General features: G+C 35.7%; 3 protein-coding genes across 5 annotated transcripts in view; 1 reads left to right on the top strand and 2 right to left on the bottom strand.

The window, feature by feature from the left end:
• Positions 1 to 316: 316 nt before the first annotated feature.
• On the bottom strand, positions 317 to 6,411 carry LOC135141027 (heparanase-like). Its single transcript, XM_064071824.1, has 10 exons — positions 6,230 to 6,411; positions 6,114 to 6,178; positions 5,849 to 6,065; positions 5,429 to 5,802; positions 5,153 to 5,381; positions 1,185 to 1,318; positions 956 to 1,134; positions 764 to 905; positions 582 to 717; positions 317 to 534 (listed from the first exon to the last, which is right to left on the bottom strand). Exons 2-10 carry the CDS (start codon positions 6,160 to 6,162, stop codon positions 372 to 374), a joined length of 1,623 nt encoding a protein of 540 aa, XP_063927894.1. The 5' UTR covers positions 6,163 to 6,178; positions 6,230 to 6,411; the 3' UTR covers positions 317 to 371.
• A 194-nt stretch (positions 6,412 to 6,605) lies between these two features.
• On the top strand, positions 6,606 to 14,463 carry LOC135141026 (probable cytochrome P450 301a1, mitochondrial). Of its 3 annotated transcripts, none has more exons than XM_064071823.1 (6): positions 6,606 to 6,741; positions 6,806 to 7,069; positions 7,146 to 7,364; positions 7,417 to 7,654; positions 7,743 to 8,766; positions 14,269 to 14,463. In XM_064071823.1, exons 2-6 carry the CDS (start codon positions 6,907 to 6,909, stop codon positions 14,377 to 14,379), a joined length of 1,755 nt encoding a protein of 584 aa, XP_063927893.1. In that variant the 5' UTR covers positions 6,606 to 6,741; positions 6,806 to 6,906; the 3' UTR covers positions 14,380 to 14,463. The 3 variants fall into 3 exon arrangements, with proteins under 3 accessions (XP_063927893.1, XP_063927892.1, XP_063927890.1); XM_064071822.1 differs by having other exon boundaries at positions 7,119 to 7,364; positions 7,761 to 8,766; XM_064071820.1 differs by having other exon boundaries at positions 7,119 to 7,364.
• Positions 14,449 to 17,833, bottom strand: part of LOC135141025 (calpain-D-like) — a 33,624-nt gene continuing 30,239 nt past the window's right edge. The window contains exons 7-11 of the mRNA XM_064071819.1: positions 16,167 to 16,369; positions 15,944 to 16,119; positions 15,614 to 15,894; positions 15,313 to 15,542; positions 14,449 to 15,270 (exon numbers count right to left, since the gene is read on the bottom strand). Of these exons, the coding sequence (XP_063927889.1) occupies positions 14,796 to 15,270; positions 15,313 to 15,542; positions 15,614 to 15,894; positions 15,944 to 16,119; positions 16,167 to 16,369 (1,365 nt within the window). The 3' untranslated portion in view covers positions 14,449 to 14,795. The remainder of the gene's footprint in view (positions 15,271 to 15,312; positions 15,543 to 15,613; positions 15,895 to 15,943; positions 16,120 to 16,166; positions 16,370 to 17,833) is intronic.

Here is a 17,833-nt window from a genome sequence, read left to right as displayed (position 1 = left end):
TCTTTACGAGACGGTTATTTACTTTAAGTTCTATAGAGTACGACGAAATAGGAGGAATTATCGTGAACAGAGCTAGAGTTAGTGCGCATCTCTGGGGTACACCTACGTTTTTATTTTTGTGCTGACTAGAACTACCTACTGCTTTATGGAATAATTAAAACACCGTAATTATAGCAAAAAGTCGCCCATTAAAGGTTAATGGAAAATCGTTACTCAAACGCCTTTCTTTGTTAGTTAAAAAGCCCTCAAGCACGATTTGGCGTCAGCACTTTTTCAAGAATTCGTCCTTTAGTGGTGGAGTGGCGACAAAGACAACTTAAGCTATAAAACTCATTTATTATAAAATATCACAATATACAGGAATAAATATTCTAGCAATAGGGAAGTACATTACTGGTTATAGGCACCACCCAAAAACCTAAAGAAAATGGGGGCAGTTCCACATAGGGGTTTGCTATTACAGTCTTTGGTAGCAAATCTGGCACGTCGTTTGTTTGAGTCAGCTCGAGAAGTTTATCATTCAGGTAGATAAACCTAGAACGAAACACATGTAATTGTGGCTGCAATTTACGTCCACCCACCTCGAATCGATGCGATCCACAGTCGACAAAATGTAAGCGTGCACTTTAAATTTCTGCATTTCTTGAGGGTCGCTAAAAACCGTAATTCCTTCAAAACGGATTCTCGCTCGACGGTTGCTGATGTTGACTCCGAAAACTAAGAATAGTTACAAAAAGGGAAAACGATATAGTTACAGTAGTACCAGTGACAGATGACATGTTGTTATAGTAACTTTTGGAATTCGTGCAGTGGCAATACAGTCGGACTTTATCCGACTGCGACAACCGACAATCCACAACTTTATTACCAACTAGTTTTTTGTACAAAACGCTCACCCACCAATCCTTAAAATCGCACAAATCAGACAACAAAAACACACTCGTGGGGAATATACAGGAGTCGGGAAATAGTAATTGTTAATTAAAGCGTAGTGCCCTTGGAAAATCGACTGTCTAATCACCAAACTCAAACCACTCCTAGCAGCCATCCCTAGCTTATCCAACCAGATAAATGTGGCGATGTAGCGATCTGAAAGGTGCGGAGCCCCACCACCGTACGCAGAGGAAGTTTCGCCTTAAAGTCAGCGTTAGTACCACCTTAACAAAAACCAAAATCGTGCTAACCCAACCAAATTGGCTTATCCACACCCGCCTGTGCAACAATATCCTTAACTATGTTAATCTGCCACTGCAACATATCAAAGTTGTCAGGATCTAGAAAGTCTGGGATTTTAGCGACAGCCCCGTTGAAATAATATCTATAAGAGTGAAGTTAGTCACGTTAAGACAGACGGACCACGGCCAACTGTATTAATACATATGGCCATCCCAATTCGTATAAAAAGTTGATTCTTTGACGTTTCCAGAATCGTTAATCAGGCAACGACATCTGTTGAGTACAATTATGAACTTGGTTGGCAACTAATTGTCAAAATGACGTTTTAAAATATCACGTTTTTCTGAAAGTGTAGATAATGGCACAAGAACATTAACGATATTACTCCTACTATTTAGTTTTGAAATAAGATAGATATATTTTTACAAAACGAAAATTATTTAACAAAAAGGAAGGTACATATTCATAATTTTAAAACTTTTCTGCTGGTAGGTTTGTTACAGATCGTTATTTTCTTCAACCAGTCTGTTTGTTCCAAACAAATAAACTGGTTTCACTGTTGCTCGAATAATTATATCACAAACTCTTGATTTATGTTCCAAGCAACAAAATCATGGATTTTGGTCCAAAGAAGGATGGAGTAGATTACATATTTGTTGACATGTCTTTTTGGAGTTTAAAAACGCCAACATTTTTTGAGTGACATCACTTAACAATTCCGCAGCGGAGGATTTGACACATTGCATATTCTGCCGCTCTGGTATCCGTTGCATCATTGGAGCCTCCTTTTAATCTCACGTGTGAGAACGTTGCTTCCACCGCATCGGAGCTAAAGGAACGCGTAAGAACATAGTAAAAGCCTGCTTGTTCTAATAAAAACTTAACACACAAATATGTACTTCTGGCAATAAATTTTAAAGCATGTGCAGTCTCTTGAGTGAAACCACGAAAACCGGTGCTAGCAGTATTTGATAAGATAAAACTGATTTTCGCACTTTTGACATTTTCAACTATTTTTCATTTATTTTCGAAAATTAGCGAAAAAAGTGACAACAATTTTTCGTAATTTCCAGAAAATTTTTGTCTGAAACAGTTAAAAGACGATCTGATCCACCGGAAAATATGTAGTTGACTTATAAATAAAATATTTTTTGACGATTCGTCTTCAAATAACTGAGAAATGCGAGGAAAGGACTCCAAAAATTTCCAAAATTTCCAAAAAATTTGAAACCGTTCCAAATGGCTTTATTTCAGAGAAAAACATTGACTTTCTAGTTTTATAGAATACTAATCGCAAATTTACCTTATGAAATACTAGCCCCGCCCACCCACTCACCCTCCATTTTCTTAAAGAGTATGTCGTTTGCCAAATATTGTCTTATCTTAGCAAGTACTAGCCCCACCCACCCACCCTGTATTTTCTTAGGGATATGTTATTTACTAAAATCAGTTTTTTTCTTAGCAAATACTAGCCCCGCCCACCCGCCCTCTCTTACCTTGTAGGATATGTCATTTGCCACCATTAGTCTTACCTTAGCAAGTACTAGCCCCGCCCACCCGCCCTCTAGTTTCTTGGAAGGTATGTGATTTGCCAAAATCAGTATTATCTTAGCAAGTACTATATTGTATATTGAAATGGCAAAATAAATGATTAAACAATAATTAAATAGTACTTGCTAAGATAATACTGATTTTGGCAAATCACATACCTTCCAAGAAAATAGAGGGTGGGCGGGCGGGGCTAGTATTTGATAAGATAAAACTGATTTTCGCACTTTTGACATTTTCAACTATTTCAGATAATTAGTTGAAGACATTTTTTTGTAATTTCCAAAAATTTTTTGTCTGAAACAGTTAAAAGACGATCTGATCCAACGGAAAATAGTTGGCTTATAGATAATTTTTCGCAGATGACGAATCTAAAATATTTTTCACGATTTCTCTTCAAATAACTGAGAAATGCGAGAAAAGGAGTCCAAAAATTCCCAACATTTCCAAAAAATTCTAAAACCGTTCTAAATGGCTTTATTTGAGAGGAAAACATTGACTTTCTAGTTTTATAGAATACTAATCGCAAATTTACCTTATGAAATACTAGCCCCGCCCACTCACTCACCCTCCATTCTCTTAAAGAGTATGTCGTTTGCCAAAAATTGCCTTATTTAAGCAAGTACTAGCCCCACCCAGCCACCCTGTATTTTCTTAGGGATGTTTTTTACTGAAATCAGTTTTTTTCTTAGCAAATATTAGCCCCGCCCACCCGCCTTCTCTTACCTTGCAGGATATGTCATTTGCCACCGTTAGTCTTACCTTAGCAAGTACTAGCCCCGCCCACCCGCCCTCTAGTTTCTTGGAAGGTATGTGATTTGCCAAAATCAGTATTATCTTAGCAAGTACTATATTGTATATTGAAATGGCAAAATAAATGATTAAACAATAATTAAATAGTACTTGCTAAGATAATACTGATTTTGGCAAATCACATACCTTCCAAGAAAATAGAGGGTGGGCGGGCGGGGCTAGTATTTGATAAGATAAAACTGATTTTCGCACTTTTGACATTTTCAACTATTTTTCAACTATTTCAGATAATAATTAGTTGAAGACATTTTTTTGTAATTTCCAAAAATTTTTTGTCTGAAACAGTTAAAAGACGATCTGATCCAACGGAAAATAGTTGGCTTATAGATAATTTTTCGCAGATGACGAATCTAAAATATTTTTCACGATTTCTCTTCAAATAACTGAGAAATGCGAGAAAAGGAGTCCAAAAATTCCCAACATTTCCAAAAAATTCTAAAACCGTTCCAAATGGCTTTATTTGAGAGGAAAACATTGACTTTCTAGTTTTATAGAATACTAATCGCAAATTTACCTTATGAAATACTAGCCCCGCCCACCCACTCACCCTCCATTCTCTTAAAGAGTATGTCGTTTGCCAAAAATTGCCTTATTTAAGCAAGTACTAGCTCCACCCAGCCACCCTGTATTTTCTTAGGGATGTTTTTTACTGAAATCAGTTTTTTTGTTAGCAAATATTAGCCCCGCCCACCCGCCCTCTCTTACCTTGTAGGATATGTCATTTGCCACCGTTAGTCTTACCTTAGCAAGTACTAGCCCCGCCCACCCGCCCTCTAGTTTCTTAGAAGGTATGTGATTTGCCAAAATCAGTATTATCTTAGCAAGTACTATATTGTATATTGAAGTGGCAAAATAAATGATTAAACAATAATTAAATAGTACTTGCTAAGATAATACTGATTTTGGCAAATCACATACCTTCCAAGAAAATAGAGGGTGGGCGGGCGGGGCTAGTATTTGATCCAACGGAAAATAGTTGGCTTATAGATAATTTTTCGCAGATGACGAATCTAAAATATTTTTCACGATTTGTCTTCAAATAACTGAATCTAAATGTTACCCTTTTTAAAAAACTTTCTAATACCACCGTTTTTAAACTCTAAAAACACATGTCAACAAATATGTAATCTGCTCCATCCTTCTTTGGACCAAAATCCATTATTTTGTTGCTTGGAACATAAATCAAGAGTTTGTGATATAATTATTCGAGCAACAGTGAAACCAGTTATTGATAATATTTGTTTGGAACAAACAGACTGGTTGAAGAAAATAACGATCTGTAACAAACCTACCAGCAGAAAAGTTTTAAAATTATGAATATGTACCTTCCTTCTTGTTAAATAATTTTCGTTTTGTAAAAATATATCTATGTTATTTCAAAACTAAATAGTAGGAGTAATATCATTAATGTTTTTGTGCCATTATCTACACTTTCAGAAAAACGTGATATTTTAAAACGTCATTTTGACAATTATTTGCCAACCAAGTTCATAATTGTACTCAACAGATGTCGTTGCCTGATTAACGATTTTGGAAACGTCAAAGAATCAACTTTTTATACGAATTGGGATGGCCATATGTATTAATACAGTTGGCCGTGGACGGACACACTTACTGGTGCCACGTGATTGCATTAACTATGTCATGCGCAGCACCAGTGAACGTTTTTAAGTAGGTTTCACTAGCGTTTTTTCCACGTTGGGGTCTGGTTACATCCGGACCCACCAACAAAGAGTTAGCATATTTTGGATATTCATTTAGAATTTTTCTGAGTGTGTGAAAATCTGCAGCCATTTGAGACGGGGTGACGTCATAGTTGAACTGGTGACGAAACGAGTTTGGCTCTATAAGTACAAAATGAACTTCAGTTGTGACTCTATATTGTAAATACCGTTTCCTAGCTCCCAGTTTATGTTCAAGTTAAAGTTGTTTGAAAAACTGATTAATTTTTCCGCATTTGTGGGGTCCCAGCTGCCGTTGTCGAACCGTTTGAGCGAATTTAAGTCAAATATCATGTCTAAACCCGTATTTGCTGCTAATTGGTTCAGTTGTAGCCACTCATGTTCGTTCATTGTGAAGTTAGGTTTAGCCAAATAGTCACAGTGTCGCGGTCCATATGAACACACCCCTCCATCCATATCGCCCCGTAAATGCTTAAAATGGAACGTTTTCGACGTGAAGAAGGTCAGCCGGTCTGCCATTGTCCCCCCTACGCGCAAATACCCCGGCGCCAGAGCCCCCATCAACTTCAAAACCCTCTGATTTCTACAAATTGCGGTTAAGTACGACAAGAATCAAGTTTTGCGTTTACTTTAAATCGAAGTGCTTGAACCCGCTTGCAATCAACGACGAGTCCAAAGCCACACTCAGAAACTTCTCATCTGTCACAAACTTCGGCTGGGTGCCCTCCATGTACACCACGTGCACCTTCTGGGTCATATCGAGCGCGAAAATCGCCAGGATTGTCATCACTGTGACGAAAAACACAGTCACGGAAATGACGGTGCACAAGTTGCCGCATTTTCTCACTGCAAAGGGGGTTGAGACACCTGATCGGGGTTACAATTTTTACTTACGTCTCGGCCTGTGGGTCTGTATGGCGCTATCGTCGAACAACACCAACATAGTCCGCGGATTTTTCCTAAAAAATACTCAAAATAATTGACAAAAATCAACAAAAACATAACCTCACTTTTTTTGTTTGCGCTGTGCGGAGAGCGGTGCGGTTTTTCGTGAACGGTAATTTCAGAGGTACTGGACCCGAAAACTGGTGGTTTTTGATTCAACTTGTGTCGATTTGATCGTGATTTGGGAGAAACGTGATGAAAAAAACAAACTTCAAAATAAACAGGGTCACGTGACGGGAGTGCGCAGGGCTGCAAATATGAAAGAGCCAATTGAGGGAGGTGTTGGCAGCGGCACGACTTGTAAAAAATTCAAATCGCTAACCAAAAAGCTCGACAAGTCACCGGCGGCCAACAAATCGTGTTTTTACCCAATTTAAGTCGTAATTATATTTTTTCAACTACTAAAAATAAAATACAAATTTTTGTGTAACAGTAAAACATAGTGAGCTGTGACAGTCGTGATCACTGGTGAAAAATGGCGTTATGTTAGTGCGCGCTTTTGGGAAAATTTTCAATAAAAAAACGTAAAAAAGACAAAATCGGGGTGAAAACGCAACAACTGGATCGTCCTTAACTGGTAAATATAAATTCCGTTTTTCGCGCGCTATTAATCGTTTCAGATTTGCCACTCGACATTGCAGGTATTGAGCAACTAAAATAACATAGTCGCCTGTGGGACGCCATTTAATAATCACAAACGCCGTTATAAAATTTATGAAAATCCCGTTTTTCCTCACGAAAAATGTCGATCGTGCACGTTCTACGTGGAAAACCTCTCCAATCCTACCTCCTGACTCGCTTCAACCGGAAAAACTTCGCCAATGACTCTACAAAGACATCTGCCACTTCCGCCTCAACCACCGCAGGAACGACGCAGCCACAGGGGCGCGCCCCCTTCATAACTGGTACTTTACCCCCACTTTTCCGTTTTCGTTATCATTTTTACCATCCTAGGCCAAACCAAAATTTCCGCCTCTTCAGACCCACAGGTTAAAGTGGTGCAGAAGCCCGAGCTGAACGTGGTTGTTGATACCACAACAATCAAGAGATCGGTCGTTGCAGACCATATTACTAAGGCGATTTCGTTTGACAACATCCCAGGACCCATCAGTTTGAGAATAATCCACAGGATCTGGGGGCTGCTGCCCATTATTAGCACCCAGATTACGGGAGGGGCGATTCAGTATTTGTTGGCTGTCGGTAAGTTGGGGGGGGTTGTGTAAGTATGGAAGCGACTTTGTTGTATATGTAGGAAGTTTGTTGAGCTGGAGTGGCAATATGGCACTCTTTAAGCGTTTTTTTGACCATTATGGGCCTGTTGTTCGCTTGCACGGCCCGCTGGGGGGCGACATCGTCATGGTAAGTCGACCGGAACACGTAGCCGCCGTTTTTAAGAACGAGGGGCCTTATCCGATCAGGTCTAGCCTCGACTCGGTGGAAAAGTACCGCCTACAGCACCGGAAGTTGCGACATTCAGGTCCCTTTCTTATGTAAGTTTCTTTTCTGCTGCTTAGTATGAATTTCGGGCACTATATTTTGTCGTGTGGTTGCGTGAAGAAGCGTCCCCACTTCCTGTAGGGAATCTGATACTTCCAGGTTCGGTCCTGAATGGGAGAAGTTTCGCAAATCCGTCGAGCAACCTCTACCCCAACTCATCGCCAAGCAGTACGACAAAATGGAGGACACGTGTGATAAATTCATCATGCGCATCGCCACTATAAGAAACCGTCAAGAGGAAGTCCCTGGGACTTTCCAGAAGGAAATTTACAAGTGGTGTCTGGAATGCATGTGCTTGGTCACACTCGACAAAAGATTGGGTTTTTTGGACCCTTGTGGTCTCAGTTCCACGTCCGACCCCGGAGTACTACTCGACGGGTTGATTAAAGCGACTAAAGCGATCCAGAGGTGCGAGTACGGTCTTCACTTGTGGCAGTTTTTCCCGACTCCTGCCTGGAAATCTTTAGTGGAACACTGCGACGCTATTGATAGTGTCCTTAGTAAGTACGTGCGCAGAATCCAGGCGCTGATTAAAGAGAAAAAGGAAGCTGGAGATAAACCCGTCAAAGAGGTGTCATGTCTTATGGAAAACGTCCTCTTGAAACCTGGAATAATGGCAGAAGACGCTATGACGATCTTGCTTGATATGATGTTGATTGGAATCAACGCGACGACTCACACTGTGGCTTTCATGTTGTACCACTTGGCGAGAAACCCGAGGTGTCAGGTCAAACTATACAACGAAGTGGCGCGTCAACCAGGAAAGCTATCCAAAGACGCTTTGTTAGCTATGCCGTACCTCCAAGCTTGTATTAAAGAAACGCTAAGACTTAAACCCCCGATTCCTCTCTTGGGGCGTATTTTGCAGAACGATCTTTCCGTTTATAATTACCATATTCCCAGAGGTACTTACCTTTTGATGGTGACCAGTCTGTCGAGTTGGCGGGAGGAGTATTTCGAGGACGCGCACAAGTTCATGCCCGAGCGTTGGATGAGCCCTCTCGACGAAATGCAAAGTTTCGCGTCGATTCCATTCGGTTATGGAGCCAAGGCTTGCTTAGGCAAGGAGTTAGCGGAGATGCAGATCGGGATTTTGATAACAAAGGTAACGTAGTGTTGGTTAAGGCGCGTGGACACCATTTGGGTGTGTACAATCGCACGCAAATGTTTTGAGCCTATGGGCGGATCATTTTTGCCGATCGTCACCGAAGGAGGCGGTCCAAATCGTCCAAGGGCAGAATTTGTAGGTAGGCTCAAACTACAACGAAATTTACGTGTTGACCAAATTCTTACTCTGAATTAGTTTTAATTTTATAAATACCCTATCTAAAATGTTCAGAATATGATGAGTCTATACTTGTGATTTACCATTCCATTTATATTTTTTGGATTTGTTTATATATACAGGTGACTCAAAAAAATAATGACTGAGTCAATTTATTTTATTGAAGAAATCAAGAATTGCAAAACTGAATACTTTGAAATCTTGTCAATTAGTTGGAACCTGAGTCTATTTTTTTTTGCAATATCTGTGATGTACTATTAGTTTCCGTAAGTTATAAAATTACAAAAAAAAAACCTATTCTGCTCTAATAATATCGGGAATATGCTCAAAATCACACTAATATTAAGTCTAATTGTGGCAACCATAGTTATAAAATTCATATTAAAATAAGTCACGGACATTTTTTGAAGTGTACTACATTTCAAAAAACAAAAAAAAATGTTCAGTTTATAAACTTCATAAATTTGGTTTAAAGTTTATCAACCGGACCGAACGTTCTTCGACCGACATCTTTTCGGTGACAAATTTAATCTTCGCATACTTCAGCGTAGTTAGTGAACTCGTTGTGACCACTGAAATATACAAAGAGTAAATTTTGAAATGGAACGAAAGTCGAAGAATAATTTCAAAGCCACGATCAAAATGTATTTGCTTATCTTCGCCAAAAAATGCATGACGTCATCGTAAAATTTGATATGATGAGTCTATACCTGTGATTTATCATTGCAGTAATATTTTTTAGATGTCTTATACAGCCTGTCTCAAAAAAAGATCACTTCGATTTTCGATTTTTCGTTTTTTCGACCAACCATTTCATCGAATTAGATTTTTCAGTTTCAATTTTTCTATCAACTTTTCGATTTTATTACTTTCCAATTTTCTGATTTTTCAAATTTGCGCAATTTTGAATTTTCGAGTTTTTAGTTTTTTCGTTTTTCGATTTTTTAATTTTTCGTTTTTTTGATTTTTCGATGTTTCGATTTTTTGATTTGCCATTCTTTCAATTTTCGATTTTTCGTCTTTCCATTTTTAGATTTCTGGATTTTTCTGTTCGTCAGTTTTTAGATTTTGCAATTTTTTTGCATTTTTCGATTATACTTTACTTTCCGATTTTTTTGATTTTTGAATTCTCGATTTACGTTTTTAATTCTTCTATTCTCGATTTTCCATTAATCATTAAATTTTTCGATTTTTCGGTTGTTTTATTTCTCGACCTTCGATTTTTCAACTTTCGATTATTCGATTTTCCATTTTCTGATTTTACGATTTTTCCATTTTCGTTTTTCCGCTTTTGTGGTTTTTCGATTTTTCTGTTTGTTTCAGTTTTTAGGGTTCTGTGTTTTGTTTTATTTTTCCATTTTTCGATTATTTTACTTTCCGATAGTTTGATTTTTGAATTTTCGGTTTTTCCATTTTTCGATTTGGAATTTTTCCATTTTTCGGTTTTTTGATTTTTCAAATCTCGGTTTTTCAATCTTGCAAATTTTCGATTTTTCAGATTTGTGAATTTCCAGTTTTTCGATCGAGCTACGTATTAGATTCATTGAATTTTCGATTTTCGGTTTTTCCATTTTTAAATTTTTGATTTTCCAGTTTTGTATTTTCAGATTTTTTGTTTTTCGCATATCCGATTTATCAAATTTTCGATTTTTAGAGCATTTCGATTTTTCGATTATCATTTTTACGATTTTTCAAAATCTCGATATTCGAGTTTTCGATTTTCCATTTTTCAAATTTTCAATTTTTAATTTTGCTTTTTTCGATTGTTGCTTTTTAGAATTTTCCCTTCTTCAGCTTTCAGATTTCAATTTTGTTACTTTCCGATTTTCTACTTTTCGATTTTTTTATTTTTTTTCGATCGTCGTTTTTTCGATTTTCATTTTTCCGATTTTTTGATTTTTCAATTTTTAGGCCTTGCAATTTTTTTACTTTTCGTTTTTTCGAGTATTTGTTTCATCGAATTTTCGATTTTTCGATTTTTGATTTTTCGGTTTTTCCATTTTCCGATTTTCGATTTTTCGATTTTCCATTTTTAGATATTTTTCGATTTTTCTGTTCGTCAATTTTGAGACTTTGCAATTTTTACTTTTCCACTTTTCTATTATTTTAGTTTCGGATTATTCGATTTTTGAATTTTCGTTTTTTTTTTCATTTTTCGATTTCCGATTTTTTAATTTTTCGATTTTTCGGTTTTTTAATTTGTCGATTCTCGATATTCCGATTTTCGATTTTTCGATTTTTCTGTTCGTCAGTTTTTAGGCTTTGCAATTTGTTTACTTTTCGATTTTTCGATTATTTTACTTTCCAATTTTTTGATTTTTGAATTGTCGACTTTAGAGTTTTCAATATTATGAATTTTTGAATTTTCGGTTTTCCTATTTTTCGATTTTTGATTTTTCCATTTTTCGGTTTTTTGATTTTTCAATTCTCGGTTTTTCAATCTTGCAAATTTTCGATTTTTCAGATTTGTGAATTTCCAGTTTTTCGATCGACCTACGTATTAGATTCATTGAATTATCGATTTTCGGTTTTTCCATTTTTAAATTTTTGATTTTCCAGTTTTGTATTTTCAGATTTTCTGTTTTTCGTATATCTGATTTATCAAATTTTCGATTTTTCGGCTTTTCGATTTTTCGATATTTGATTTTCGAATTTTCGATTGTTCAGTTTTCCATTTTTCAGCTTTTAGACTTCAATTTTTTTACATTTCGATTTTCCAAATTTTCGAGTTTCAATTTTCAGATTTTTGATTTTTCGAATTTTTGATTTTTAATTTTTCCATTCTTCGGTTTTTAGACTTCAATTTTCTTTCTTTTAAATTTTTCGATATTCTATTTTCCGCTTTTCAGAATTTTCGATTTTCAGTTTTCAGATCATTAGAATTTTGGATTTTTCAGTTTTATGATTTTTCGGTTTTTAGAAAATTTGAGTAGTCGAATTTTCGATTTTTCAATTCATCGATTTTTCTATGTTCAATTTAAATTTTGCGATTTTCAATTTGTCCATTGTCGATTTTTAGAATTTTCGGTTTTTCAGTTTTTCTATTCTCAACTGTTAGACTTCAATTTTATTACTTTCCGATTTTCTACTTTTCGATTTTTTTATTTTTTTTCGATCGTCGTTTTTTCGATTTTCATTTTCCCGATTTTTTGATTTTTCAATTTTTAGGCCTTGCAATTTTTTTACTTTTCGTTTTTTCAAGTATTTGTTTCATCGAATTTTCGATTTTTCGATTTTCCATTTTTAGATATTTTTCGATTTTTTTTTATTTTTCGATTTTTCTGTTCGTCAGTTTTGAGACTTTGCAATTTTTACTTTTCCACTTTTCTATTATTTTAGTTTCGGATTATTCGATTTTTGAATTTTCGTTTTTTTTTTTCATTTTTCGATTTCCGATTTTTTAATTTTTCGTTTTTCGGTTTTTTAATTTGTCGATTCTCGATATTCCGATTTTCGATTTTTCGATTTTCCAATCTTCAATTTTTCAATTTCCAGCTTTCGATTTTCCACTTTTTGATTTTACGATTTTTAGATTTTTCTGTTCGTCAGTTTTTAGGCTTTGCAATCTGTTTACTTTTCGATTTTTCGATTATTTTACTTTCCAATTTTTTGATTTTTGAATTGTCGACTTTTAGAGTTTTCAATATTATGAATTTTTGAATTTTCGGTTTTCCTATTTTTCGATTTTTGATTTTTCCATTTTTCGGTTTTTTGATTTTTCAATTCTCGGTTTTTCAATCTTGCAAATTTTCGATTTTCGGTTTTTCCATTTTTAAATTTTTGATTTTCCAGTTTTGTATTTTCAGATTTTCTGTTTTTCGCATATCTGATTTATCAAATTTTCGATTTTTCGATATTTGATTTTCGAATTTTCGATTGTTCAGTTTTCCATTTTTCAGCTTTTAGACTTCAATTTTTTTACTTTTCGATTTTCCAAATTTTCGAGTTTCAATTTTCAGATTTTTGATTTTTCGATTTTCTTTTTCAATCTTTGAATTTTTCGGTTTTGATTTTTCGAATTTTTGATTTTTAATTTTTCCATTCTTCGGTTTTTAGACTTCAATTTTCTTTCTTTTAAATTTTTCGATATTCTATTTTCCGCTTTTCAGAATTTTCGATTTTCAGTTTTCAGACTTTCGATCATTAGAAATTTGGATTTTTCAGTTTTATGATTTTTCGATTTTTAGAAAATTTGAGTAGTCGAATTTTCGATTTTTCAATTCATCGATTTTTCTATGTTCAATTGTTCAATTTAAATTTTGCGATTTTCAATTTGTCCATTGTCGATTTTTAGAATTTTCGGTTTTTCAGTTTTTCTATTCTCAACTGTTAGACTTCAATTTTGTTACTTCCCGATTTTTTGGTTTTCGATTTTCCAATTTTCAGAATTTCCAAGTTTCTTTATTCAGATTTTCGATTTTCCACTTTTTCGATTCTAGATTTTTCGAATTTTTGTTTTTCCAATTTTTTGCTTTTTAGATTTTCTGTTCGCTTCAGTTTTTAGGCTTTGCAATTTTTTTATTTTTCAATACTACAAATTTTTGACTTTTCGATTTTTTGGTTTTCCCGTTTTTCAATTTTCGATTTTTGAGGTTTGTGAATTTCCACTTTTCGATCGACCTAGGTATTTGATTCATTGAATTTTCGATTTTTTGATTAGCCATTTTTAGATTTTCGATTTTTACGATTTGTATTTTTCGATTTTCTGTTTTTTGCATTAGTGAATTTCAGTTTTTCCGATTTTTGATTAATCAAATTTTCGAAAAAGTTACCATGCTTACAAAAACTTCAAAACATCTACAATATTTCAAAATATTCAGTTTTGCTATTCTTGATTTCTTCAATAAAATAAATTGACTCAGTCATTAACTTTTTTGAGACACCCCGTATAATCAAATCTAAAAAATATTAATGCATAAGTATAAAAACTCATCATATTTTATACATTTAAGATAGGATTTATTCTGCAAAATTTTGAGGTGACGTCATAAAGTTTTTAGAGGGGATAAGCAAATATATTTTAATTAAATCATGTTTATCATGACTTTAAAACATCTGCAAGATTTCAAATTATTCGATTATTCATTATTTTATGGGAACAACTACCTGCTAAATCTTCTCCGACAAATTCGAGAGAACTGGTGTGAGCCATAAATATTTCTTACCAAATGTAAATTTCGTTGTAGTTTGAGCCTACCTACAAATTCTGCCCTTGAAGGATTTGGACCACCTTCTTCGGTGAGGGCAGGCAAAAACGATCCGCCCATAGGCTCAAAACATTTGCGTGCGATTGTACGTGCTTTAATTATAATTTTTATCCAGATTTTGAGGAGCTTTAAGATTGAGTACCTCTACGGTGATATCAACAGTACCAATAAGCTGTGGGCTGCACCAAACAAGAAACTTAGATTTAGATTCGCGGAACGAGCTTGAGTTGTTCGATTTTCTTTGCGTGTGTGTTAATTTGCGTTGTAGTTGGTGATGATGATGATAATAATAAAGTTACTTGAAAGCTTACTTTAATTCTTAACAATTTACGAAGTCACACAAACCTTGCAAGACGATCTAAAAAGCATTTTACTGAATCTGTACTAGTAAACACCAAACAGCTAACGTAACTAAGTCATTAAACATGAACAAACGTAGTTACGTTAACATTTACGTTTATACGATATAAAACTGAACACTGCAATATTCGTGAACGTCGTGACAATTCTTAAAATACATTATAAAACGAAACGTCAATAAAAATCGAGATACATAAAGAACTAAACGATTAGGCCATAAATCTCAAACAGGTAAAAAAATAACAATAAAATTCGAGAACTCAGTCTAAATGACAAAAATAATTAAAATAGACGCGGCATATGCAGCCCGCTAGTCTGATAATCCAGCTCTGGATCGTGACAAGTGCCAGAAGGCCCCCAATCATATAAACCCTGTGAATTAGCAAGTCTATGTGTAAGTCTATGAGCTATGGAAAAACCGCCACTACCCTCGAGTTGCGTCAAAACAATAATAACTTGTCGCGTCAAAGGAGGCACAGAGTCGACAGTTTTCAGCGTGCCGCGCGTGGACACCACGTTATAACTCTCCTGGCAGTCGCATTTCACGTGAATCCACTTGTTCTCGTGCCGGTTTTCCACCATCACCACCAACCCGGCCCATCCTTTCGTCAAATAGTACGCCGTCATGCCTTCGCGGCCCTCGTGCCTCTGCCCCCGAGCCAGCGTCAGCGAGATTATGGAGTCCGCCAGGATGCAGTCGGGAGGGGTCAGCTGCTCGGCCAGAAGTTTCTTGGAACTGTGGATGGCTAAAACATACCTACGAACACACAGTGCGGACACCGTCGCTGAAGCGACCTACCTGGGGTAGGCTGTGAAGTCCTCCAAGCCCGTGTGCCAATGGTTGAAAGCTAAAGGTACAACAACATATTCACCAGCTTCTAACATCTTGTTACAACCTACGAAACCACGAACTTGTCTTTTACTGTGCTCTACTAAACTACCGATTGTTGAACCGTTCCGTGCTTTGAAAAGAACAACACACAAATCTAATTGAGATCGTTGCGATTTTTCAGACTTTCGTTGGCCCTCCTGTAACAATAAAAATGGTTAGTTGGACCGCTACAACACTCCCACTGAATTTAATAAAATTTAAGACGTACTTGAAACAGTGTGAAATCCACTTCAGTTGGTTCCAAAATGGTGAGCAAAATGCAAGATAAGTGTTTCTGTGACGAAAGCGGTGGTAAAATTCCGGCCAACCTGACTTCGTTCCACCCATTCCGGGCTTTACAAATGTCGATGCAGTCGAAATATTTCAAAACGTCGGCGAACGATATCCAGAAGGTGCCATCCTGCGGCCCTTCCGGCATCAACTCCACGCGCAAGTACCTCGTCCACTTCTCCGAAGTGTCCGACCAGTCGCCCTTCCACACAAAATGGCCTACAAAAAGCGATTAATCACACTTTTAAGTCGTTTCAAAGCGACTCACCCCACGGGTTTCTTAATTTCAACAGTCTATGTCCGTCTATATCTCTCACATCTAACAAGGAATAAGCGTGCCGGGGTCTCAGACCCTTGTTCTGGTATTCGACTTCGTCGACTTTCATGTTGCCGCCACCACAAGACGCCCCCATTAAAAAAAGTGCTTGACGTGAAGACAAAAGTCTGAAACGAAAGATTAGCGGGTTTAGCTGGAGTGGGAACGAACGTACTGTGCCCAAATGAGATCAGTGTCGAGTTCCTCTTCAGCGGGAGCGGGAATAGACGACGCTTGAAGAGGTATAGATTCACAAGGTGCTCCAGTCAGTGTTGCTAAACCCTCTATTGCACGACCAGAAACTAGCGCTTCGTAACAACCGTGGATCTTGGCGACCGCTTTTTCGATTAGCGGGACCCAAAGTTGCTTCCTTTTCGCCTGAAATGTCGGTGATAATTTACACACCTGGGGTGCGATTTTGTTTCTCGATCGAAGTGATAAATTATCACTTGCGATAAATGTAATTGCGTATTAAATGCTCAAAGTTTACAACTACCTTGATTTTAAGAACTTATTACTCAAAATTACGATTTTGAACTTCTATTTTGACGTAAATTTCGAGGTTATGGGTAGGATTTTGTTTCTATAACGATAAAATATCGGTACCTGATAATTTACGATATAACGCACATGCAGATGTAAAGGTCGATTTATAAACTTGTCGCCTACGTTGCCGTTCGCCGTTACGTTGCCGTTGACGTTAAGTTTTCAACCAATCAAATTACGGTAGTGTGCAGCCCACCCACCCCATCTCAATTGTGATGATTTTTTTTATTCTTAGAAACGTAAAACACGTTTATAATGGTAAACTCTTATAAGGAAATATGGATTTTGCTATTAGGCTCCGCCCCCAGCTCTGCCAACGAATGGAAACTTTATCACGATTGAGATCGAGACGGATGGGTGGGGCTTCTTTTCTAGTTTTCTTTTTTAATTAATACATTTTGTTTTTTTTTGTATAACACGATTACTTCACGATTATTATTTAATTTTTCAGGTTCCTTATTTTCCAATTTTTCGATGTTGAGTTTGGGGATTTTTCGATATTTAGATATTTTGATTTTTAGATTTTTCTATTTTTACTTTTTCCATGTTTCAATAGTTAGATTTTTTAAATTTTGGTGTTTTAAATTTTTATTTTTTTTTTCAATTTTTTGATTTCTCGATTTTTCTGTTTTTTGATCTTTCGACGTCCCAATCTTTCGATTTTTCGATTGTTCAATTTCTCGATTTTTCAATTTTTCAAATTTTCGATTTAATTTTTTTATTTTCAATTTTTAACGTCTCGATTTTGGGCTCTTTGGATTTAATAATTTTTTGATTTTTCGACTTCTGGATTTGTCGATGTTCCAATTTTTTAATTTTTCGGTTTTTCAACTTTCGATTTTCCAATGGTTTGATTTTCCCATTTTTCGTCATTTCAGTTTGGGAATATTTTGATTTCTGAATTTTTCGATTTTTAAAATTTTTTACATTTCAAAATTTTCGATTCCTCGACTTTTCAGTATGCAATTTTTCAGGTTTTTGATTTTTAAATTTTTCGATGTTTTAAATTTTCGACGATTTTCTGACTTTTTGATTTTTCAATTTTACGATTGTTCGCTTTTCGATTTTCTATTTTTTCGATTTTTAAATTTTTCAATTTTTGACGTTTCTAAATTTTCGATTTCTCGACTTCTAGATGTCTCGATTTTTCAGGTTTCTGATTTTCCAATTCTTCGATGTTGAGTTTTGGGATTTTTCAATATTTCGATATTTTGACTTTAAAATTTTTCGATTTTTTACTTTTTAGATGTTTCAATTCTCAGATTTCTAAATTTTAGAATTTAAAATTTTTCGATA

This window comes from Zophobas morio, unplaced genomic scaffold (genome assembly GCF_036711695.1).
Source record: "Zophobas morio isolate AGI-343-1 ecotype UQ-CSIRO unplaced genomic scaffold, CSIRO_AGI_Zmor_V1 ptg000041l, whole genome shotgun sequence".
Taxonomy (NCBI): domain Eukaryota; kingdom Metazoa; phylum Arthropoda; class Insecta; order Coleoptera; family Tenebrionidae; genus Zophobas; species Zophobas morio.
The sequence above is the reverse complement of the archived record's forward strand: the minus strand, read 5'-3'. Positions and strand labels throughout refer to the sequence as shown.

Excerpts from the sequence above, each read along its gene's own strand:
- LOC135141026 (XM_064071820.1), top strand. The coding sequence starts at position 6,907 with ATGTCGATCGTGCACGTTCTACGTGGAAAACCTCTCCAATCCTACCTC. Across the intron at positions 7,655-7,742 it reads CATTCAGGTCCCTTTCTTAT|GGAATCTGATACTTCCAGGT; the intron begins GTAAGTTTCTTT and ends CACTTCCTGTAG. Across the intron at positions 8,767-14,268 it reads TCGGGATTTTGATAACAAAG|ATTTTGAGGAGCTTTAAGAT; the intron begins GTAACGTAGTGT and ends ATTTTTATCCAG.
- LOC135141027 (XM_064071824.1), bottom strand. The coding sequence starts at position 6,162 with ATGTTGGTGTTGTTCGACGATAGCGCCATACAGACCCACAGGCCGAGA. Across the intron at positions 6,066-6,113 it reads ACAGACCCACAGGCCGAGAC|TGAGAAAATGCGGCAACTTG; the intron begins GTAAGTAAAAAT and ends CCCCCTTTGCAG. Across the intron at positions 535-581 it reads GTGGATCGCATCGATTCGAG|GTTTATCTACCTGAATGATA; the intron begins GTGGGTGGACGT and ends GTTTCGTTCTAG.